This window comes from Equus asinus, chromosome 10 (genome assembly GCF_041296235.1).
Source record: "Equus asinus isolate D_3611 breed Donkey chromosome 10, EquAss-T2T_v2, whole genome shotgun sequence".
Classification (NCBI taxonomy): domain Eukaryota; kingdom Metazoa; phylum Chordata; class Mammalia; order Perissodactyla; family Equidae; genus Equus; species Equus asinus.
Window position 1 is genome coordinate 62,175,296 of NC_091799.1, and position 25,229 is coordinate 62,200,524.

Sequence of the window (25,229 nt, forward strand, 5' to 3'; positions counted from 1 at the left end):
CAGCCTGCACTCCCTCAGACCTGGGCGACAGCCCCTGACTTTCCCCACACGGTTCTGAATTTTGTTCCTACTCAGTTGTAGCACTTGACCTGCCCGAGGGGTTTTCTGAGCTCAGTCCTCACTCTTTCTGATTGAGCACCTGTCAGCTTGCCTCAGAACAGCCTTCTTTAGCTCTGACTTTCAACTGCCTAGAAGCCACAAGGTCAACAGTGGCCCTACTGAGCCTTCTCTTTCCCTGTCCCCTACTCCTTGATCCATCTTCCTCCTCCCACCTCTCTTTTTCTGTCAGGCATGGAGCAGAATCTTGGGTTACGTGGATGTGGTTTAGGGTTGACCATCCTTGGGGTGGGGGTGGTTGGATGAGGCTCAAAGGCATCCTAGGCAAGAAGGGGAGAAAGGATAGACCACACCCTTTAGGGACTCTTACATCAGGGTGCCAGCAGGAAACTGACGTGCTGCTACGTTAGATTAATGTGACTATTTACAAAGGTGTGGGCAGTGTGTAAGGAACCTATCAAGGCCAGTGAAGGACCACTGGATTCACTTACAACTCCTGAGCTCAGAAAGACAGGAGAGGGATCCCGTCTGGAAGCTGGAAGGAGAGAATTGTGCAGAGATGACTGCAAGGCCGTCCTGTAAGGGAGGAGCCAGAGGCCTGAATTCCCCAGCTCCTTCTCCACCTCTCTCTTTATCTCCTCTCAGGGAGCTCTAATTGGCAGAACCAGGTTGGAGTCAGAGGGCTGGAGAGTCCACAGATGAAACCCACTCAGGGTCCTCAGACACTGCCGAGGGTGAGAAGGGTGTGGAGTGACCGCAGCATGGGCTGCTCCGCTTACCTGTTCACATGTGTCCCAGTGAAACCATTAAAAGGAGCTTCCATAGAAGACTTCTAGAGAAGGGGTCAGCATACCTGCTTCATCTCGGATTCATAATGAGTTGAATGCATGTGATCTTTGCTAATTCCAGCTGATGTCATTGTTTACATCTCCTGTTTCCCTGCCCCCTGCTTTCTGAGTCATGACTCTGGTTCTGCAGTGGTTCCGGGTCGATGGAAGCCTGGGCTGGATTGATCAGCTCCTTTGTTGGTCTCCGGGAAGCCTCTGAGGAGTTGGCTGTAGTGGGAGCTTTGGGGAGGGCAGCATGGAAACCCTTGGATATCTGGGCGGGGTGGAGGGAGTTCTAAGACTAGAGGAAAGGGGAAGGGAGAGATGTTGAAGGGGTGTCAACCGCGTACCTGGCCAAGGAGTTGACCTGGGCTTACACGGGGGCATTACACTGGGATCAGGGTTTTTAGAGCACTCCGACGTGCTTTACATGGAATGATGCCGCCTCCAATGCCTGAGAGGCGGGGCACGGACTGAGATGCCGTTGGAATCGCGGTGGGGGCGCAGTAGGCACACTCTACCTTCAGAGTCTGTAGCACAGAGTTGTGCCAGTGAACACCATATTTCTGCCGTAAACACCATTGCAAAGGGTTGGTTTTCACCTTAGCTCAATTTGTGGAGAGGGAGAGAGAAAAGAAGAAGAGAGAGAATCTGATTGTCCAACTCACTTGCCTATAGACGAGTTGGCTCTGGTGCTCACCTCTGATTCAATTGATGATTCTTATTTGTGGGTGTTCGGGTGGGGAGGATGCTGCATAGGCTGCAGGAGCAGAGTAGGCTGTAGGCTGAGCAAGAGCTAAGAAACATGTCTATTACAATCACGCTTTGCTTCTTGTCAGTGACACAATATGTATTTAGCATCTTCTCTTGGGAATATTAAAATTCCATATAATATAAGCCAGTGGCAAGTAAAGTTTCTTTTCATTATATGCACTGGGCAGTGCCTGGAAAGAAAAGGGTGGGTTGGTCGGTTAGTAGAGAGAAGAGAGATCAGAAAGCTGTGTGAGGAGATGAGCTCACCTCACGTCCTTCAAGATGTAGCATCCCCCTTGATCATGCCATGAGTTCCAAGAATTCATAAGAAGGAAGAAAAAGGGAGGTGAAAGGAAAAGACAATGGAGAGAAGAGAAATATAACCGATAAAAGCGAGCTCTCCTAGGAAGAATCTTATGTCAAGTAATTTCCTGAGGGAACAAAGTCTTCTGAGAAGTATGAAGCACACTTTCCCCTTATGGATTTTTTCCCATATTCCCTATGAAAAAACTTAATTTTGTATTAAAAACAAAATATGTTTCTTTTTCTTGAGTACTCTATAATTGCATGGGACTGTGTATCTTTTCCTTCCTATAATTTTGAGACTATTTTTGAAGACGGTGACATATTCTGACTCTTTAAGAACAAAACAATTCAATTTAAAAATCACTGAATGACAGCAATCAAAGTTCTGAAGTGATGCAGTTCACTGCAGCACTTGTTCGAAATGTCGTTAGAAAACCAACATATAGCGGGTTGTTATGGCAACTGGAATACCAGAGTTTATAACATCACTGTAATTAATGTTATCCAAACGTTATTAATCTTTCAACATCACTCACATTCTCTGAAGGAACAGCAGTTCTGGTTCTCCCAGGATTTTTCAGTAGTGTAATCTGTTGCAGCTTTCTTCACATTTTATTTTATTTTCAAGTAGATTGTAGTCTGACTTTGCTTTAGTGAAATTCGCTATTGTTTCTACTCCTTTACACATTCTATTTTGGCTGCTATTTTTTGATAAAACTTGAAAGAAAATGGAAAAAAGGGATAACAGCTGAAAAACAGAATAAAGGCTAAAGATGAAAAGATTTATGGATTTAAGTGTGGAGAACCTGAGAAAAATATTAAAATATTTTGCATACAGATATGTGGCATTAACTCACCGTTGCACAGCACTTTATGACTTTTAAAGCAGTTTTACATAAATTATTTAGTATAACAACCCTGAGAGGATAAGTAATATTTTTGGGTGCTTACTATGTGACAGTTAATGTGATCTGCATACGTGAATTTTTTAGATCTCACAACAACCTGTAACATAAGTGTGGTTTAAAAATATGCCTCCACAACTCAACAACAAGAATAAAAAAAACTATTAAAAATGGGCAAAGGACTTGAGAAGACGTTTCTCCAAAGATGATATATACAAATTGCCAACAAGTACATGAAAAGGTGCTCAACATAACTAATCATTAGAGAAATGCAAATCAAAACTACAATGCGCTATCACCTCACACCCATTAGAATGTCTACTATTAAAAAAACCCCAGAAAATGACAAGTGTTGGGGAGGACGTAGAGAAATTGGGACCCTTGCGCACTGTTGGTGAGGGTGTAAAATGGTCCAACCACTATGGGAAACAGTATCATGGTTGCTCAAAAAATTAAAAATAGAATCAGTGTATGATGCAGCAATCCCACTTCTGAGTATATATCAAAAAAAATTAGAAGACAGTCTTGAAGAGATATTCGTACACTCATTTTCACAGCAGCATTATTCACAGTGGCAGGAGGTGGAAGCAAACCAAATGCCTGTGGATAGATGAATGGATAAACAAACAGATGGTGGAATATTATTCAGCCTTAAAAAAGGAAGGAAATCCTGTCACATACTACAACATGGATGAACCTGGAGGACATTATCCTAAGTGAAATGAGCTAGACACAGAAAAATAAATACTGCATTATTCCACTTATATGAGGAATCTAAAGTAGTCAAATTCATAAAAACAGAAAGCAGAATGGTGGTTGCCAGGGGCTAGGGGAGGGGAAACAGGGAGCTGTTTAATGGCTATGGAGTTCAGCTTTGCAAGATGAAAAGATTCTGGAGATCTGCTCAACAACGTGAATATACTTAACACTACTGAATTGTACATTTTAAAAATAGTTCAGATGGTAAATTTTATGTTATGTGGGTTTTTTCCTCCCACAATTAAAAAAAACCCTCTAAGTTGACACTCCTTCCTTTAAAAGATGGAGCTAAGTCATCTCTCTCTGAGTGTGGATTGGACTTAGTAATTTGTTTCTAATGAGTAATGTGGAAGAAGTGGCAAGGTATGACTTTTAAAACTAGGTCATAAAAGACATTTCTGCTTCTGCCTTATTCTCTTTTGGCTTTTTAAGGGAGCAGTGGGTCTTCCAGCCCCAGTCGGGCCTTCAGATGACTGTAGCCCTGGTTGGTATCTTGATTGCAACCTCATGAGAAACCCTGAGCCAGGAACTGCCTAGCTAAGCTGATTCACAGAAAATCACCCACAGAAATAAGTATTATAAATATTTATTGTTTATTACCCCCACTACAATTGGGACTAATTCATCACACATAATACAATAAATATTTTCCATTAATCTGAAGCAATGAAGATCTCTGGTGTGTTAGGAGGGCTCCTCAAGCTTTTTGTGTTGACTGTGGTTTTGATGACATGTCTCTAGTCTGTTCTGAGCACTAGCTCTGGGTCAGATCAGACAAGTGCCTTGTGTGAATAACCTACAACCTCGGCCTCAGGAATGATACCTGGGAACTGGCTGTCCTGTAAGCTGAGGGCTGCTGGATTTCTTTGAGTTCTTTTATCCTCTCTCTTTGTGTGGTGTCAAGAAATATGAATGCCCATGAGGTATTCTCATTGAAAGTTCAATCACATGTGAACCAGTGAGTACAGATATCAGAGGTCATATTCCAATATCGTACTATATTCAGAGAAAGTTTTTATTCACCTTTGTAAAGAAAGTGAAAGGGCATAATAGCAATACATCTGAGAAATATCCAAAGGCAAGCAAGAAAGAAAAACTCAACATCATCTTGAGTAGAAAACATAGGTGTCCACCCAGGAGAGTCATTTGGGAATAGTTTCTCCCCTGTTGGACTACATAAATTCTATCCTTCTCTCTTAAGTCGGAATTAAGCTATAAATTCTGGAGAGCGAGGCATCTTCACTAACCTGCTACTCACTCTGGCTGCCTGAGGATTGGGTTGCTTCTCAGAAGTTGGCAAATGCCTATGTATATCATCTTTTACTGTTTTGAAAAAGCCCTTTTTAAATGAATGAACTTGTTTTACTGCCCATGTTGATGAACTCTTTGGGTAGGAAAAAGGAACTTCCCAGGTTTTCAATTTGTAATAAAGATGTTTTTTAAAAAATAAAGTTTTACATAACCTAAACAAAAAAGGAAATTGAAGCTCTCAGAATTTTAGTTTTCTTTACCAAGTTCACATATCCAGAATGAGGGTGGCTAAGGCTACAAACCCAGACTTTTCTGCTTCTAAAATTTACACTCACTTTCTGCAACACCAGGGAATTATTATCTTCATTTTAGGGATGAGGAAGCTGATCCCGAGAGAGGCTGAGTGACTTGCCCATGGTTTTATTGCTGGTCAGTACCAGAATTAGGTCATAAGTCTTAGTCCAACAGTCTTTCACACGACACCTTATTACTTTTTGTTTAATGTATTTTGTAAAGCTCTTGAGACATAAATTTGAATAAGATAATCCAGTGGAAAATATCCCAGCATTGAGGAAACATGGTAGGTACATAAATTAAAGTTGGTTTCTTAGATTTTTAATTGAGAATTTAAAATTTTAAAGGAGATGGTAGTTTAAAAACGTATTCCATTAAATCATTAAATTGTTGAGAAAATAACTATGTATAAGAGCAAAAATACAAACTAATGTCTCATTTTGTTTACTGTTCAGTTTACATTTTCAGAGCATTTACATACCCAGCAGTCCGTGTGGCCTCTTTGCCTTGTAGCCACTTGGTCATTCAGGATTGGTTGTAAATTAAACATAGTCATATGTCTTAAGTTAACATCAACATTCTGCAGCCAACATGTCAAAGGTGACTGGAAAGATAATTGAATGGCCAATGTGGTTTCTCTAGGCCCTTGCCAGGCAAACTGCTTTCCCTCCAACCTCCTAGCATCCTCATGGGTCTTGCAGGAACCAGGGCTCTCCCATTGTCCTCAGACATGCCCACCCACCCCCAAGCTTTGCTCCGAAATAATTCTCCTTCTCCTCCAATCATAGCTTTTTTTTCTTTACTCTGAAAATAGGTAATCATGTATTTCCTCCTCTCTTTTTTTTGAAAAGTGTAGTTCATTTCCAGTTGATGAAGGAAAGCTCTTTTTTATAGAAGAATGCCAGCTAAAAAAATACAGAATGAAAGAGTGAGTTAGAAAATCTCCATTTTGCAATCCCTGCTGAAAAATTGGACCCTAAAGCTATTAACTGAAAAATTGTTGGGGAGCGGTATATTCTCTAAGTATCAAAGTATCAAAGTAACTCCCCACAGATTACCTGCTAGTTGCAAAGGGAAAGTGGAGATACATGGCCATCACTACCTTAACCAAGTGGTCAAGTTTCTTGGTTTACTAGAGAGAAAACAACGCTATATGTCCCTGATAGAACACAATGTGAGGTATACAGAGTAACTCATGAAGTATTCTTGTTAGAAATGTTTCACCTGACCGTAAGCAAACCTTTAAATCTAACTTACAGTTTAGAAGAAATTCAGGGGACAGAAAATAAATTAAACAACACGAGGAAGAAACAATTAGACAAATCTAGAATATGACTCAATCTATAAAACAACTAACTCAATTTCTTCTAAAGATCAATGTCATTAAAATGAAAAGATTGGGAAGGACTTCTCTAAATCAAAAGAGACTAAAATGACATAACAGTCAAATATTACCTTGACTGGATCCTGGTTTAAAAAAAAACTATACAAGGTGTCTTTAGGACGATTAGAGAAATTTAAATGTGCCTGGGGATTAGATGATATGAGGGAATTAAGAATAATTTCATTGTGTGTGTGCCAATTATCAGCTTGTTGCCTCAGCTCCAAGTCACCCTTCAGCACTCGCTCTGCAATAACGTACTGGCTCTTTACACATTTCTCATTTACAGTGAGCACGACGTTAAACTTTGTCAACAGAGGGCACAGGAGGGAAATTGCAGGAGGAAGGGGGCTTCTCTTCCTGGTTTCAGAAGGCTACATTTTGCTTTTTTTGCTCCTGTTGTCCAGTTGGTTAGTGGCAGATATATATCTGGGGGCATCTGGGGGCACACTGCCTCAGCTGTGTGCCTAGAGTGCACAGTCTCTTGGTGACCTTGCACCCCGGTCCAGACCCTGTGACCACCTTGATGTGACTTTCCCATTGAGGACACTGTGTGCTCCAGACCTCATGCCTGCTGAGGCATCGGACTTTCTCTGCACACCTGTTCTCCGGCATGGCCTCTCGAAGCCCCGAGGGTGGTTTCCTGCGTGCCTGGTGCCTGTGGACCAGTTCTGGCCTGGGAAAGCCAATAGACTTCTCCACCGTCCGTTGGCTGTAAGCATACCTTCTCCAGTGAGGTCTGAACCCTGCCGTGTATGAACTCTTTTCCAAGTGGATCTTTCCTTGGGTATTTTGTTTCAGCTTGAGTGTAGTTTTTAGAGTTCTCTTTACATTTTTACAGTTAGTCTCTCATTGTATCTGAATAATTCTTTATATTAAACTTATCTTTTTAAATAATCGTGTGGTTTCTGTCTCCTGTTGGGTCCAGGTGGATACAGTATGAAGCTGGTATTCTGGTCATGTAGGAGATGGTTCTTGTTTTTAGGAGATGCATGATAAGTCTTCAGGAGTGAAGGGTCACACTGTCTGCAACTTATTTCAAATGGTCCAGCAATATATACATATGTATACTGACCTATCTGTATGCAAGCATATATGTGTGTATACAAATAATATGTATATATAAATTCATATGACAAAATACAAAATCTTAGCAATTATTGAATCTAGTGGGAAGGCATGTGTCTTTATAGAACCCATTCTTCCAATTTTTCTGTATAATTGAGAATTTTCATAATTAAAAGTTCAGGGGAAATCCTCTCCTTCCTTCAGTACCCTTGCTTAGTGCAAAGCAGGAGAGATTCTTTTATTATTTTATTGAAATAAGGCACTCCTGGTAGCAGTGGTTGGAATACTCAGCCCAATTTCTTAAGCCTAGCTGTTCACTAGAAATAGCTAGGAAACTTTTAAAATTATGGATGCTCAGAACCCACAAAATCTTGTGAATTAGAGTCTCTAGGATCTGGTTATTATAAGGGGGAATTAGAATTCTAAAGGAGAAGATCATTGATCATTAAGGTGAGGGTGGAGTGCATAGCTGAATTCTTCAAGAGCATTTTGAAAATTACATTGGTTTGTTCTCAAATATTCTGGCATGCTTTCTAAGGAGGCATGCTCAAATTGGAGGAAGGGGTTGTAGTTAGAAAAAGCTCTTCCCCATGTGGCTGAAATGTCCTCTCCGTTGAAAGCCACCCATCAAAATAGATCTCTCGTTGACAATGTATGTGGCTGAAAATTTGAGCAGAGCTGCTCACGGCAATGCTCTGCTGGTCCCATCCTATTCTGTCCCCAGCAGAGTCCCAGCAGAAATCTACAGTGGTCCAGCATCAGTCATTCCCAACTTCCTTTTGCAGCAAAGATGCTGAGGGAAGCTTAGCCCTGTGTAGTCCCCCTGATCAGGAAGGTGCCAGCTGGCACCTGCTATTGAATAGATACTTCTCACACCCACCTTTCATTCGTCCAACATTTTCCACTATCAAAATTCCAAACATTTCAAAATCTTCCTTTTATATTCATTCACTCACCCATTCATCTGTCCATTCACTCATTCATGCGTCACACATTCTTTCAATATGATAGTGCTTGCTGTTGATCCCCTGCCCAGACGCTCTTGGATCTCTTTACCGGTTTTCATTACCTGGCTGCTAGTGGTGGATATTTGTTTCCTTCAGAGGATTTCTCTTGAGCTACTGGAGCTGAGGGCCTGGGAGTTTACACCCCTGCAGTGGCCAGGGACTGGTGAGGGAGTAGAAAGCTCAGCTTCCTTGCCCCTGGGCGACTTTACCTCTGAGCTGGAACGGTGCAGTCTAGAGCTCCCCTTGGATTAAGCTGAGGCTGGGACCTGCCCTGCTTCCCTGTCTCCTGTGCCACTTCCATAATAAGTCAGTGACATGCTTGCCCTTGCCTCGGGGTCTGCTTCAGAGACCCAGACCTAAGACAAGCCCCATTCAAGGTGCTGAGGATACAGCAGGAAACAAAACAAATCCCCTGTTCTTAAGGAGCTTTCATTTCAGGAGGGACAGACAGACAAACACCTGACGGATGCATGGGTCTGATGGTAACAAATGCTGTGCTGAAATATAAAGCAGGGCACGGGGCCTAGATTGATGGCAGTGATAGTGAGGAGCTGTGTGAAATGGTAATCAGGGAAGGCCTTTGATAAAACGATGTTTGAGCAGAGATCCTGAGTGGAGTGAGGGAGTGAAGCATTTGGATATTTAGGGCAGGAACATTCCTAGGAAGGCAAACAGGTTATGTGAATGTCCTGGGGCAGGAATGCATTTAGCGGGTTTGAGAAATAGCTTGGAAGCCAGTATGGCTAGAGCAGAGTGATGGAGGAGGAGGGTGATGGGACATGAGATCCCAGCAGGCAGGGAGGGAGTCCTTTAACAATGCTTCAAAAAATCCCCTTACCCCTCTCTCCCTATCTGGTGTCGGGTATAGGGTCTTGCACTTCATTGGGATGACTTTGGCTTTTACACTGAAATGGGGTGGAGACCCACTGGAGAGTGCGAGCAGAGGAGTGGTGCAATTGGATGTTCATTTTAAGAGGATTGTTCTGGTTGCTGTGTTCGGAATAGACTATGAGCACAGGGAGGAAGCAGAGAAATAAGCTAGAAGGCTGCTGGGCAATAACCCAGTAAGAAATAACTGTGCTTGGGACCCACGTGCCAGTGTCTGGGCTGAGGAGAGGTGGGCACGTTCTGGACGTAGGTTCCAAAGGTAGATCTGATGGCTGGAGGTGTGAGGTGAAAGAGAAAGATATCATTTTGGACTCCAGGGCTCTTGTCCCGAGCAATTGGGAGAATGGGTCATTCATTGACCTGGAGAAGGTTGAGCGACAAGACGATTTGTTTCCTTTATCCCCGTGATTCAAACTTACAATTTTACTTAAAAAGATGATGCACATCCAAAGGTAGGAAACATAAATAAAAACATTGATTTGATTATGTAAACATTTCAAACCTCTACATGTGAGAAAGAACTTGCAAGATAAATGAAAACTTAAAAAAGTATTTTAAATGTACTTGACAAAGGATTTATATCCTTATTATATAAAGAAACCTTACGAATTCATGAAAAGAAGTATATTTTCAAAGAAAAAAGGGAAAAGATATGAATGGGTAATTTATATATGTCTATGGGAAAAGATGTAAAACTTTACTTTGATCAAATAAATACGAAATAAAAATGGCATAACTTTTTACCTGTAAAGATTTAAAAAACTGATTATTCCTAATTTTGGTGAAGGTTCAGAGAAATGAAATATTCAACAACTCATGATAGGAAATGCATAATATTTTTGTAGCAACAAGACAATAAATGTCAATATTCATACTCTTGACCCATTTATTTCACTTTTAGGAATTTGAGGAAGAAAACCTGTGATCTGCCAAAAGATGCTGGTGTAGCCAAAGAATGGAATTTTAATAGTCATAAAAATAATAATTTGAGATATTTGTGAAAAAGCACAATAAAAATATCATGTAGAGTATGATCTTTATATTCATAGAAAAAGATGTAGAAAAATAGTGAAAACGCTAACAGCAGTAATATGAGGTTATAGGATTATTTTCATTTGCTTCTTTGTACTTTTCTGTATTTTCAGCACTTTTATTCATAATGAACATTTGTTTTTTTAATCAGAAAAAGTCCTTTAATAATACGCTTTAAAAAATTCTTTCTGCCTTATGCACAGAAGTGGAGACCACAGAGCCGGTCCTGGTGCAACCAGTGTGGCAACAGTGGATCCAGTTTCCACAGGCAGCAGCGTTTGTTCCACAGGTGGGTGGTGCCCTTGGCAGTTGTCCCTGGTGGTGTCCAGGGCTGTTCCAGTGGTGGTGGGCAGCATGTTTGGTGTTGGCAGTGTGAGCCAAGTAAAGTGTCCAGTGCTGAGGTGCTGGTGTCTTCCCAGGACCACTGCTGAGCAGTGGGATTGAGAACCTGTTTCTGGTAGTGTGGCTTCCAAGTCAAGTTCTCTGGCCCTGCTGGAGATTATGTGAGCCACCAACAATCTCTTACTAAATGTCTTTTCTAAATACATCAGTCAAGAGTTGGTCAATGTGTATTACTACCAAAAACTTTGATGGATACACTTGTTTCTCGCTTTTTGATGTCACCTCCCTCAAAATCTCATCATCTGAAGTCATTCCTTTCATGCTGCACCAGTGATGGAGGAGGGGTTGTTTCTCTGCCACGTCGAGACCACTGTCCCTGTCCCTTCACCACAGTTCCATGGTGGCAGCATCTGCTTAAGCTCCTCACTGCTGTTGGTTGACTTCCAGAATCACTTTTGTACCCAGCTCCTCGATTTTGTTCTCAAAAACCTCTACAGTCTCATTGGTGACCCACCATACTTTTCTCAACTTCAACAACCTTTATTAGGAAATGTGGTTTTTTTTGTCTTTCTGTTAAATGGTACTTTTTTTTGATTCACCCTGAGTTAACATCTGTTCCCAATCTTCCTCTTTTTTTTTTCCTCCCCAAAGCCCCAGAATATAGTTGTATATTCTAGTTGTAAGTCGTTCTAGTTCTTCTTTGTGAACCTCCGCCACAGCATGGCTGCTGAGAGATGAGTGGGGTGGTTCCACGCCCAGGAATGGAACTGGGCTGCTGAAGTGGAACACACCAAACTTTAACCACTAGGCCACTGGGCTGGCTCAGGAAATGGTTTGGAGTGAATCAAGAAGACACCAAGACACCAAGGTGGGAGGGACAGATGTGAAACTTGCTGTGAAATGCAATGCCTCTATCTAGAAGCTAACACTCCTCAATAGTGTTCGTGTTAAAGCTCAAATCAAAGGAGCTAAAGCTAGAGAAAAGACGATATGAAAGGGAATGTAGAAATCTGACCAGCAATAAAAAGACGGATGGGTTGGCATTTAGCGGCCAAGTTTGTAATCGCGGTGTAAGAGAGAGATGATAATACGTGCACCACCACCGCCTTAAAGCTGACACAGGCGCATTCTATTGACTTAACGATAAAGATCAGTAGCATTGTTATTTTGCTATTCTCTGAATTTTTAGCAATAAAGTCCCCTAGAAACCCTCAAGTGAAACTTTATGTTTGTTTAGGGGCAGAGGCCAGGGAAAGAAATTTCAAGAACACAGAGTTTTGCAAAGAAGGAGTGAAACTCAGGTAGAAAAGCTGATGGAAATGGAATGGAGCCTGGTGGAGCACACGGGTACCTCTCCTTGGGTTTGAAAGCACAGTGTGCGGCCCACATCTGAGGGACGACTTTGACGGCAAATCTTGTTCAGGTCTGTTCCAGCTTCAGGGACTCAAACTCAGAGCCGTTTCTCTTCCCCCCAACGCAATGTCCCCACCCCCTCATCATTCATAGATACCTTCCTAATCTTCCACAGGTTCAGATGACATGTCCTGAAGCTTTTCTTTACCTTGATAACAACTCTGAGTCTCTTGAGTCCTCCCTCTTCTCTTTATTATGCTTCTTTGGCATTCACTTGCTTCCCCGACCAGAACTCGTCTGGAAGGTTCATGGTTTGCAGCTGCTTTAAATCCGCAGATTCCCTTCCGCTGGTCACCCCTGCTGACCCTCCTCCTTGAGTTGTTCCTATGATTTGCTTTCCGTTAATAGCGCTGCTTCAACAATAGTGGTAAGAAGAGGCATGAAAACATACTAACTAGGTCCATTGTGTATGTTTGCCTATTCTCTTTCAGACTTTTCTGTGCATATACTAATATACATATGTACCGTTTTAAACTCACGTTTTATTTTTTTTTTCAAAAGTGGGATTATATTATAAGTATTGCTCTATTTTTCTCTTAAGAATATCTCCTGGGCATCTTTCCACGTCATTATGTGTATACTACTTCATTCTTTCTTGAACAGCTGCATAGTATTTCATTGTGTGAATGTATGTACTTTATTGTTCCAATTTCACATTTAGGTTGCTCCTAATTTTCCTGCTATTTCAGACAATGCGGCAGTAAATAACCTCGTGCATATATCTTTTTGCACCTGTGTTTTTCTGTAGGATGATTTCCCAGTAGTGGAACTGCTAATTTAGAGGATCTGTGCATTTTGAATGCTGATAGATATTGCTATACTGCTCTCCAAAAAAGTTATCCCAATTTACACTGTTACTAAATATGTTTGAGAGTGTGGCTCTTCTCTAAATTAATGCTGGGCTCACCTGGGCTCTCACTGCGCCTTGGGATTCTTACCATTTATTTTTCATTGGTTCTCTATTTTACTGCCTAAATAACACTACCAGGCCTTTTATATTTCCGAGACCCCTAATTTAATCCTGCTCTTTTAATCTCAGGAACTGACCTACCTTCTCCTCTGCCATCTTCAATGTGATCACTGTTCATCTGCTTGCTTGTTGCCTCATGATCTTGAGATTGCTGCTGCAGCTCCACCCCTTACATCTACATTAGGAAAAAGGGGGAAGAATGGCACCAGCTGCATCTCTCTCTTTTATCAGGAAAGTAAAGCCTTCTTAGAAGGCCCTGCTGGACTTCCCCTATTACATCTGTTTAGCCATAACTGGGTCCCATGGCAATTTCTAGCTGCAAAAGGAAATTGGGATGTTTAGTATCTGGCAAAATGGAACAAGATTGTGATGAATACGTGCATTGCTATTGATTTATTGCTCAGTGGCGTTGCTTCTAATTTGCTGCTATTATAAGTACTTTTAATGAACACCTTTGTAACTCAAGTTATTTGTCCCATTTTAGGATATTTCCTTAGGATAGATTTCAAGAGGTAGACTTACCAGATTGAAACAAAGTAGAATTATTTTTAAGCCTTTTAATAAACATTGCCAAGTTTGTTTACCAAAAAGTGACTGCAGCAGCTATGAGAACATGCCTCACAGTCCTCTGAACGCAGAGAGTGTAGTTGACCAATGGCCTATCCCAGGCCTGTGGGCTGCTCCTGGCCAATGATCTGGTGAGGCAGGGACACTCAAGCAGGCCTATTCCCGGGAGACACAGGACTCTTCTGATGGCTGCCATTGGCTGGAAGACTCCCCCGTTGCTTTCCTGACTCTTCCTTAGGCTGCCAGGCAGTCCAGGATGCTGACGTCAGCCTTCCCTCTCTTCTCCTGTGGTCAGATGGCATCGTGGTCTGATGGCTCTCAATCTTCCTTGCTCTCTCTCCGTTGTCTCACACCGACATTTCCCCTAGTAAAATTCTTGTATGTGTAATCCAGTCTTGGCATCTGCTTCTCTAAAGACCCTGACAAACACAGTTGTATTTGTTTCTACTTACTTTTCCAAATAATCTATGAGAGTGAGTATTTTGCTTCATCTCTGTCAGCATTTGATCGTTTCAAAACTTTTGTTACTTTGAAAAATGAAGAGAAGCATCTTCCTTTAACTTGTATTTTTTAATAGTGAAGTTTTACATTTTTGTCACATGTTTTTCAGCCATCTGGACAATCTGTAAATTGTTCTTAGGAGTCCACAGACACATAGCACTCACTTTGCAACAGGCACCTTTTGAGAGGAGTGGTCCCCACTGGCTCTTCCCAATGGAATGGCCCGCACTCCATCAGCAGAGTTCAGTGGGGAGGCGTGATCAGCTGCTACACCCTCAGAGCAGTGACCATGACTGCAGAGGAGCTCCAGGCTGAGGGACACGAAGATAACCCAGTCAGTTCCTCTCTGTGAAGTATCAAGAGCTAATCGTGTGTTCCAGCACGTGGTCCCCATGACCTCACATCTCCTGTGGGAAGGGGAGGAGGCCGGCATTTAGAGAGCACCCACCACGTGCTAGGTATTTCCCTACTCTCATTTCATTTTATGTTGGATGTATGATTTGCAATATTTTACTGATGAGGAAATTATGTTCAGAGAGTTGCCTAAGTCATACTTAAAGGCAAAAATCAGGTTTGAAGTTGCCCGCATTCTTTCACTAAATCAAACTTCTGAGACTCCTCTGGCCTGAAGTGTTTTGCCTCGCTCATACGGTTTTTCCACACTCTGCATTGCACTGCAGACCTGTTTGCTCACCTGGATTGTAAGTTCATATCCTCAGTAAATATTCAGTAATAAATCATGTGGATGGTGGCTTGGGTTGACTTTCCGGAATTTGAGTCAGCCTGAAGAATTGACCATAACACCATCCTAAAAGTGGACACCGTGTTTAAAGGGGAGACATGTAGCATTCATTTATCAACCCCATTTAAAGTATCTTTTGAAATGCAATTTAAAAGCAATCCTCTGTCTCAAAAAAACAACCAACCAGAGAGAAAGAAAGCAAAAACACACCCCTGAAAATCCTTATACAAAGCATGACCATTTATTTTTAAGTAAAATATTACACTATTCAACTCCAAAACCAAAGGATTTCGAGGATAAAGGAATCATGTTTTTCTTTGCAGAACCTCAGTTATTTTCAGGGCCATGAAAAGACCCAGGAGCTTGGTCTCATCTCCCCCCACTGTGGGTCTCTGAGGGCTCCAAGTTCCCATCTCCCCCTTGGTACCGTGTGACGAGTTAATAAGGAGAAAATATTACTGCATTCTTAGCTTGCACGTCCCTAATAAAGCCCATATTTTAAAGCAGTTACGGAACTTTGCACAGAATCCAGGTTTAAAGGCAAATTAAATACATAAAAAACGAAGCCCAACAGCAAAGTTTAGTTACCTGAGAAACAACAACTAAATCTCTCTCTTCAGTCAGGAGCATAAGATAAATACTTCAAAAAATTCACTCTGCTTTTGCTTTCAATTTTACTTTAGGCCTTATTAAATAATACCTCTGGCAGGAAGTGTACATGTATAATTTAAAGCTATCCTGATCAGAATGTGCTGTAATAACTTGACTAGGTAAAAAATTTGTCTTTTTGTTACTGTAATGAAGCTTATCTTGCTGTCAGTTTCACGGAGGGATTGAGGTTACAGAGCGTCGCCGTGTCACTCTTTCTTGAGTACAGGGGATCAAAGTCAGGGATGGCAGCAACCTCAAGACTTGTGCAGCCCATGGATGTCCCTCCTCTGCGCGAGTCCACATCCAGCTGCAGCTGCTCTTAGCTGGGTGACAGGTGGCCTCCACGCTTTGCTTCATCACCAGTCCTCCTTGAAATTTTTCTTACTCCTCCTTCCTTTTCCCCTCCACTGATGTGTTGTTGCTGAGAGCTGCCATCTTTCTTCGACTTCCTCTCTGCTTTTGTCTTACCCTGTCCAATAACCTACCTCACCTGTTACCTTGGGTCCCATCTCCTGAGCATCGTCTTCAGCTTCTGTCCCTCTTCTTTGGGGGTTCCATTCCTCGTTGGTTCCCATTGTCACAACATCTGTAATGAAAGACTCAGGAAAGGATAAAAGATGTCTGGTTTCCTTTTGAAACTTGGTGAATCTTATTTTCTGTGTAAAAGAATTGTGTATCATTTATTACCTTAGTGTGACTTTGTGAGCATTTAAGTTAGCTAAGAGAGAGGCGATATAAAAAACTGTGAATCCTAAAGGCTCCTACCTCTGCTACTGGACCAGGTCCTCTTCTTAGTATTTGACTAAAGTTCTTCTTTCCAAATCACATGGGTGGCATTTTCCTCTTTGGGGATTTTTCAAAAGGGAAAGCAATCATCTCAATCACTGTCATTCAAACAGGATGAGATCTGAGCACGGTTGTTACAAGTCATGCCAGCTGGCCGAGCAAATGTAGTTGGCGTGCTGCACAAGCACGATGTGTGGATTGTGATCATAACACAACTTATTTTTCCCCCCTCCTACTGCTTCTTTAAACTTTGTTCTGTGGGGAATAATCTTCCCCCAGTCATGGGTGGAAACTACCAAACCCATGATTTTTCTGCTCACTCTCAAGTAATAGAAATCCTGGAGTTACTTTAAGTCACAACTAGAGATGTGCTTTACAATTGGAATGCCCTGGCTAGTGATCCAAACTCCAATCCTACTGATGGTTTCCCCCCATAGACCTGTTTCTTCCTGAAAGTCCTGAGTAGGTGTGGTCCTTCAGTTCCCCATCACCTTCCAGTATCGGGCCCCACTCCTTTCTCCTAGAAGAGGAAGCTCAGGAAGAGAGGAGAGCACACTGGCATAGCAAAGTTCTTACTTGACTGGAGGGCTCCTGGACTGTGTGGCCTGGCAGATGATTAGGCCTGCAGATCCCTTTCTCTCCTTTGTGAGCTCTGCAGAGGTGGCCCTCCTGGGTGTTTCTCTTCCACTTCTCTGTACTTAGGAAGAAGCATCTGTCTTTCGGGTGATTTCCTGTGACTCTTTTCCTTAATTTGGGGCATTAGGTCGTAAGTCTCTGGCCTCTTCCTGAGGTCTCTTAACAACTCCAGTTGACTCTATTGGACAAAAACCCTATGCAGGCTCTTTTTCATCTGGCTACTTGCAGTCTGTGGGGAACCATCACTCATTCTGAGCCCAGACAAACTCTGGGAGATCAGCCTCATCCCATGCCTGAAAGCCTTTCCTGGGACCTCCAGGGAAGCAGTTGGTCAGTCAGCCCTTCTGGCCTCTAAATTTCCCTGGGGGGAAGGGAACCAGGTGTCAGACTCCAGTCCATAGTTCACATTAGCTTTATCAGACTCAGGCACCCATCCTCAGTGTCACCCAATGCAGAGAACACATTTTAAAGCTCTCTGAGAGGTACCCTTGAGGCCTTTCTCAATTAGCTGAGACTCACAGTAAGATAACTTCTCTCTTCAAAGTCTTTTTATCAAACTCTTTAATCCCTTTCTCCTACCCCCTTCTATGTCTGTGATTTCATTGATGGGTCTTGTATTAGTTAGGATTCTCCAGAGAAACAAAATCAATAGGCTGTATTAGGATACACACAGACACACACACACACACACACACACACACAGAGTCTAGGATGCTGACACCAACCTTCCTTCCCTTCACTTGAGGTCAGACTGCGTTGTGGTCCGACAGCTCTCAGCCTTCCTTGCTCTCTCTCCATTTTCTCTCACACCAACATTTCCCCTAAGAAAATTCTTGTATGTTTAATCCAGTCTCGGCATCTGCTTCTCTAAAGACCCAGACAAACAGTTATATTTGTTTTTACTTAGTCCCCCAAGTAATCTATGAGCATGAGTATTTTGCTTCATCTTTGTCAGCATTTGATAGTTTCAAAAAATCTTTGCTTCTCTGAAAAATGCGGAGGGTGTGAGGAAGAAAAGCTTCAGATCCCACTGTGGGAGATGAGGTGGGTAGTCTGCATTTCAGATGGGAAACTAGAATCCATTTTTCCTTTGGGACTTTATTATAAATGCTGCCCAGGTTCTAATTTATTTATTGTTAGCACGGATTCAGGTACATTATGGCTAAGTGGGATTGTGTGGGCTGATTTGTGGTTGTAACTACCTGGATGATATTATTTCAGGAAAAAGCATTTGAAATTCCAAACAGTTGGCTCCTAACTATGTATATACACACATGCTAAGCTGGAGTGGCCTGTATTTATGTTTAGTCTATAAATGTGGTAGAATATAAAACATAGGGAAGTAATAACTCAATATCATAACAAACTAAAGGAAAAAAAGGAAGTGTGATCATTGAGAGAATTCTTAGCAGCAATTTCATATGCCAGTGAATTTCTATCTGTTTAAGCTGAGAGGCATTTTGTTCAAGCAAAATCTTACATAGACCCAGAGTGTAAAACAGATAAAAAGCAATGCTGCTCTGGCTTCAGCAGAGACGGAGGTGGGAGCTGATGTATTCAGTCCATGCTGCCTGCACTCTAGCTGTAGAAGAGCTCCATGGAAACTCTGGGTCTACAGAACACAGTTTGAAAACACCGTTGTATACCACTCTATGACTTGGGCTCCTAAGTAAATCCAACAGTCACACTCAAACATATCCAGGTGCAAGAATACCTAGATGTCATAGGAGTATTGTGGGCATGACCGAGAAAGGGTGATATTTTAAACGTGTCATAACTAATCTGTGAATTCTTACTAAATCAGATGCCATATGTGCTGGTCCTTGCTCTCATGGCCTTCAGACTCATTTATTGCTCTTCGCCGCTCACTTTTGTTGCTCAGGAGGTGAATCCTTGCAGGTTCTTGTGACAAGTGGTTCCTGTTGGGTTTGGCCAATGGAAGGCCAGAGCGGGAGATTGCGGGCAGAGAGAGAAGGAGAAGGCGGGGTATTTCTCCTTCCTGTTCCCCCAGCCCAGCCCTCTCACTCCCCCCATCTCCCACTCATACCCTCCCCATTTCCAGTGAGGTCTGTGGCAGGAAGCATGCCTCCTCTGTGGCTCCAACTTTCCTGGACTGGTCTGCCATGACTCTAGCCTCCACTGATAGCAGGTAGCAAAAATCTAAAAAACATTTATGAGAGAAAAATCTTAAAACTGAGAAAATTTTGTCCATTTTCTTAGGATTTTTTCCCCTGAGAATTGCAAAGGGGAAAAAACATCATTTTTCTATTTTTACCGGTGGAATATCCATTTCCCAAAGAGACACAGTTTGAAAATCATGGCATCACCAAAGCCAATTTAATATTTTGGTTTTAAGAGTCTTTGGACTGTAAGACAAGACAGTGTTGAGGATTGTTTCAGTTGGAATTTGGGGCTATCTTGAACCCCTCCCTATGACAGCAGTGGTCTGGAGAGAGGCCCCAGGAATAAGTGATCCCACAGGACTGCTGTGCTCTCCCAGCATTTCCCTACCCAGGAAACACAGCACATGATGCTTCCCTGAAGTGCTTACAGTCTTAGAATATTCCATCTTTACTTTTTCCTTAGTTTATGTATGGGATCTATATTAATTTGATCTCTTGATTCTGGAAAGGGCAGGCACTAAAATGCCAACACATTCAGTTTAATATCTCAAGACGCTGAGAACTTTTAAGGAGAAGCTAGGAAGGGGTCAGCTTTCCTGGGCAAACAGGTGTGAATGAAAGGGAAAGATCACAGCCACCAGAGGAGGAAGGATTTTTTCCTCTTCCAGATAGAATCCTTATTCTGAATGTTACTGAGAAGGTGACTGGAAAGGCCATATGCCAGTTCCCTGATTTCCACATGGGCATCATGCCATCGATAAAATCTTCTAAGATTCCGTGAAATGGACTTCTCTTTGTCTTCTTTGAAGTTAACTCAGGACCTCAAAGGCTCACAGCTACTGAGCAGGCAGTCCTGGCCTCGGCAATAGGAGGTTCTGTAAATTTTCAGACCTACTCTTAGGACTAAACTTCATCCTGTTTGTATTTAACTGGTGAGAGTTAGAGGAAAAATTCTCTTAATTTTGGTGAGAAAGACCAAATCGAAACTACTGGTGTCATTCTTGCCAGCCCAGTGCTGCCCTAATCTAGGTAATAAAACCTTTCAGTCTGTGGCCCAATCCCTAAACCAGGAGGCCCAGCTTGGGCTAAACGAGGCACCTTTCCTTCACCAGCACAAAAGTGTGGAATCTGGAGTGACCCTGTGGATCTGGGGGTTGGGGGTGCCCACCTAGCCGCAGCCCACCACCTGTCCTAGGCCTGGCTCCTGGTGGAGTTCAGCTCCTGCCCTGAGTTCAGCTTTTTGTCCAGGGCTGGCCTTGCTGAGCCTTGCCTGCCCTCTCTCCCTGATTGGCTGAGGTCCTGCTTCAATCAGATGAACGCATCTTCTGCTTGTTCTCAAAGTAAGATGCTGCTGTGCACCTGGAAGCCAGTGTACACTGTTGACCGGAGACGCCTGCTTGCTAGGTTCCAATCCACAACTCAGATTCTGTGGGTATCAGTTCTTCCTGGAACATTGGAATGTGGACATTAGGCTCCCCTTCTGGGGACACACACTATAACCTATCGGTTCTCTCTTCGCCCCGGTCTCCATCACAGCTTCTCCCCTCCAGACGGACGTTAGGTTCCCAATCTAATGCCACCTCATTCCTGACAACTGAGCCTTGATATCCAGGCAGCCAGAAAGAGATGTAATATCCAACTTGATTTGCACTGGTATAAATTTATATATGCATATACAGTGAGTGTATATGCATATATGTGTGTGTATTTTAAAAATGAAAATACCTTAATTTTTCCTGATAGAATGAGATTAGTGTAAAAAGTTCAAATACAGAGAATGTGAAAATTCCGCCTACCACAAGTCGCCCCTTGGATTAATAATGTCAACAGTTTATATTGATATAATTCTCCCAGACCTTTATGATGTAAGTATAAACTCAAATATATCAATTATAATATATCTAAATATATGTAAGTAAATATATATACAATATATATTTAAAACAGAAATTAGATCGCATTTTTCTGTAACCTGCTTTTCACTTCAACTTTATCATTTACTGTTGAACATCATCCTGCCCTCATTTTGCATCTGGACTTGCTTTGGTTCAACTCAAAGGCAGTCTGTGATTTAAGTATGAAAGAATAATTCTTCCTCTCTTTTTATAGTCTTTTGAGGAGGTATGTTTGTTAAATTATTTATCGTGATAGGTTTTACAGAAATAGATGTTTTCTATTGAGACCATCCAAACTCTCAGTACCTTAATGATTCTGTTGATTAAGTGGAAAACACATGAAGGCATGTCAACCTGTCAAGCAAAAGAAAATGCTCTCTCTCCCTAATGTAAATGGATTGCACAGAGGCCTGATTGCCCACTGCGTCAAGTCACGGGCTTTCATGCTCTATAGGCCAGGTAAGTCTTACTTCGCCCAGTTCTTGTGGAATGTTGAACTTTTAAGATGAAGAACCAAATTTTAAAACTGTCATAAATCTGAGTCTGGCTTTCAGAAGGCAAGAATGCTATTTTTAGCGTGTCTGGATTGCATCCCTTTGGTAGTTGATGATGACTGCACAGTAAGAATGAAAAATGAAACTTCTGGAGATTGGAGAGCCAAGGAGATTGAAAATAACACCCAGACAGTGTAGCCTTTGGGTCACTAATTTGAATTCAGCTCAGATCAGTGATGACTACAAACTGTTCTGTCTGATGGCAGTGAGCCTTGCAGAAAATACATTGCTCATCCTTAGCCCTGCTAATTATGTCTCTAGGCTGGTCGGAGCTAAGTTTGCCAGTTTTAGATAGTAATCCCCTAGAGGGCAGGGACCATATCTGCATAATGCACTTTTTATGCCTTCACTCAGGTGAGTGTTGATTAGGGGTTTTGATTAGGGAGATGAAGGAAGGCTCCATCTGAGGGGAGCTGGCTGGTGTGAAATTGTGGCTACCAAGCACTCCTGTGAAATATGAGCATGACATCCCTTCCAGTTTGCTCTGGGTGGCCTTGGAAGTAGTTTAGTCCCACACAATGACAAATAGTCTCCTTTTATAGTCCTGTCAGCAAACACTGCAGCTCAGACTTTGAAATTTAAAGACACGTCTCTTTTCTTCTTTTCTGATTTGAACACATCTCTTGGGGTCCAGCTGAGCACTCATCTTTTCCACTGTCTTCCTTGATCACTTCAGCATACCTTGATCATAACACGTTATTATGAATTCCATTTGTTTTGCCTGTTAAATATTATCCTTCACTGATATTGATCTCCTCGTGAATGTGCCCTATCTCCCTATGTAGAGGCAACCTTTCTGAGGGTTAAGATCATATCTTATATCTTTTTGTAACTGCTCCAGCTACTAGGACAGTGTTTGCAATAGTACGTGTTAGTTGTAGATTTTATTAGTAGTGTCAATAAAAAATTGAACAAGGGGCCGGCCCAGTGGCGCAGCAGTTAAGTTCGCACGTTCTGCTTCTTGGTGGCCCGGGATTCACCGATTCAGATCCCAGGCTCAGACATGGCACCGCTTGACATGCCATGTTGTGTCAGGTGTCCCACGTGTAAAGTAGAGGAAGATGGGCACATGGATGTTAGCTCAGAGCCAGGCTTCCTCAGCAAAAAGAGGAGGACTGGCGGTAGTTAGCTCAGGGCTAATCTTCCTTAAAAAAGAAAAAAAAAAAAAGAACAAAAATCCTCCTTAAAAGTTTGCATGGTCTTTTGTGTAAACTGTAATGGTGTGAATTATGTTTCTTTTCTGACTTGTTCAATATCACATTACTGATGCTATGGAGGTGGTGCTCTTATGGTCATGCAGGCTATACACTGCACAACTCCAGAGGGAACTATTCACATAGGCATTGGCTGTGGTGTTTGCCTCTGATGGCTCTGAATAAAGGGGGTCAAAGAGTGACAGCACTAGTGCTTAAAATAAAACGTATGTTAGTGAAACCAGCAAACAGCCATTGATGATTAAGTAGCTAGGATCTAAAGTTTTTTTTCATTTTTGCAATTACTGATTATAGCTTTTAGCTGTGTAACCCACCCATTGTGAACTGTGCTGCTTAGGCAGTATGCTCTCTGACGCCCACTAGGCTCCTATAGATAATCTCCCTGGAGCCTGGGTCACCATGGTAATGGGTGTGTGAGCTGTTTTTCAGGAATTAGAACCCCTTGTCCACTTCAGGCTGGTTGAGACCACCAACTCATCAACCAGGCCCGCAGACGTCCAATAGGAGACCTTTTGACGTCAAAAGGCTAAAAACTCCACCCTCAGATCATGCTAATGCCGCCATTTTGTGAACATGGGTCCTATGAGGAGGCATGGAGTCTGACTACGCTTGCGTAGATCGTCAATTACCTCACCTCTCCTCACCTCCAATCACCTCTCTCCACATTTCAGACCACATTGCCCCCTATCCCATAAATATCTGAGTCCCTGTTTTCGGGGAAGTGAATTTGAGGCTCATGCTCTCGCTTTCTCACTTGGCTGCTTTGTGAGTAAACCCTCTCTCTGCTGCAATCTCGTCGTCTCAGTGTTTGGCTTTCAGGGCTGCAGGCAAAAATGAACCTGGTTCGGTAACTTTAGCAACTGCAACAGGCTAGGCAGGTAAGAATAAGTTACTAAAGGGTGAATCCTAACACACTTGTTTTGGGACCAAAAGCAGATGATAGGGGTAACAGTTTTCAAGTGAGTGTTTCTAGTCTTTGCACCTCACTTTGTCCATCCCAGAGGGAATTTCTTTTTTCCCTTGGAGCCTCAATTTATTCTGCATAGAGTTTGACTTTTGTCAATCCAGCTTTTGGGCTTTTGCAGAACCAGGAGATTCTATTGAGACAGATAGGATTAGAGAGAAAGGAGGACAAAGCAAGGAAAAACAACCCAGGATGCTGATTGATGGGCATGGCGGGGAAGTTGAGAGAGTGAGAAGCTCTAGACCACGGTAGGTGGAGAGAGGAGTGCACAGGAAGTGCTGCAGAGGGTGGACGAATGGCCTCCCTTTAACGCTTACGTGTCAAGACAGGCGAGGTGCTGCTGTCATTGCAAAGTTGCAAACAACTAAATTTCTTTGGCTTAACACAGCAAAAGTTCATTTCTTACTTGAAGTCTGGTGCAGGTCCTGGGGACTCAGCTGGGCAGGAGTCCTCCATGTGGTGACTTGGTGGCCCCAGCTGCTTTGATCGTACGAGTCTGTTGTCATAAGAATGGCAGGGGAGGAGAGGCTATGGAGGCCTCACAACCATTCTTCCACGTTTTAGCCAGGAAGAGACTTTTGCTTGAAGCCCATGACCTGGCCCTGGCCCCGTGGCCTGCCTGACCGCAGGGACCTGGGAAGCAGTGTTCCGTGAGGCTGGAAGGTGTGAACTTATGTAGGTGTGCTCTGCTAATATCCCTCACAGGCGCTTCAGAGGCATGAGAAAGGACTGGAACTGCTTTCACTTTTGGTGGCTAGACAGTATCTCTTATAGGTGGTACCTCTGAGACCGGGCCACAAAGGGCCTTGGAATTTATCTGGCTTCTACAGAAAAAGTCAACTGTATGTAATAAATCTTCCTCAGGAGTTTCGGAAAAACACAATAAAGTAGTTGTTATCCTGCTAAGTATTATAAGAACTTTTGGAATTTTTTGTTTGCTTGCTCTCTTTTCTTTCCTTTAGTGAGAAAATACTCACAAACGCAATTACTCCCATGACTTATTCAGCGGAAGTTTTAAATTTGGTTTTATTTCCTTTGCTTCCTTGATATTCACTTTATTAGGCATCTTAAAATGGAGAAAAGGTTATAAATTCCCTTCAGTGTCATTAAAAAGAAGCCTGTCTAGAATGACATAAACGTGATGGTCATTCATGATTCCTTTGAGCTTCATGACTCTTTCAAGAAAATAAAAAGTCTCTATCACGAATCCATAGGAGGAACGAAGCTGCATGATGTGCCTAACATGATTGTTAACAAGTTATTTCAGGAGAAGACAAAAGAATGCAAAAGTCACACAATTTTTTGAAAAATAGCGTGATAAATTAGGAAACAATTTTAGATCT

At 42.4% G+C, this 25,229-nt stretch overlaps 1 protein-coding gene and 1 long non-coding RNA gene across 2 annotated transcripts in view; both read left to right on the plus strand.

The window, feature by feature from the left end:
* Positions 1 to 25,229, plus strand: part of LOC106846772 (uncharacterized) — a 108,359-nt gene that overhangs the window by 74,700 nt on the left and 8,430 nt on the right. Inside the window, exon 3 of the long non-coding RNA XR_011506444.1 lies at positions 10,732 to 10,817. This is a non-coding gene — a long non-coding RNA (uncharacterized lncRNA). The remainder of the gene's footprint in view (positions 1 to 10,731; positions 10,818 to 25,229) is intronic.
* Positions 4,274 to 4,763, plus strand: OOSP4A (oocyte secreted protein family member 4A). Its single transcript, XM_070519930.1, is given in 3 exon segments — positions 4,274 to 4,322; positions 4,325 to 4,372; positions 4,375 to 4,763. Coding segments are annotated over 3 exon segments (486 nt in total).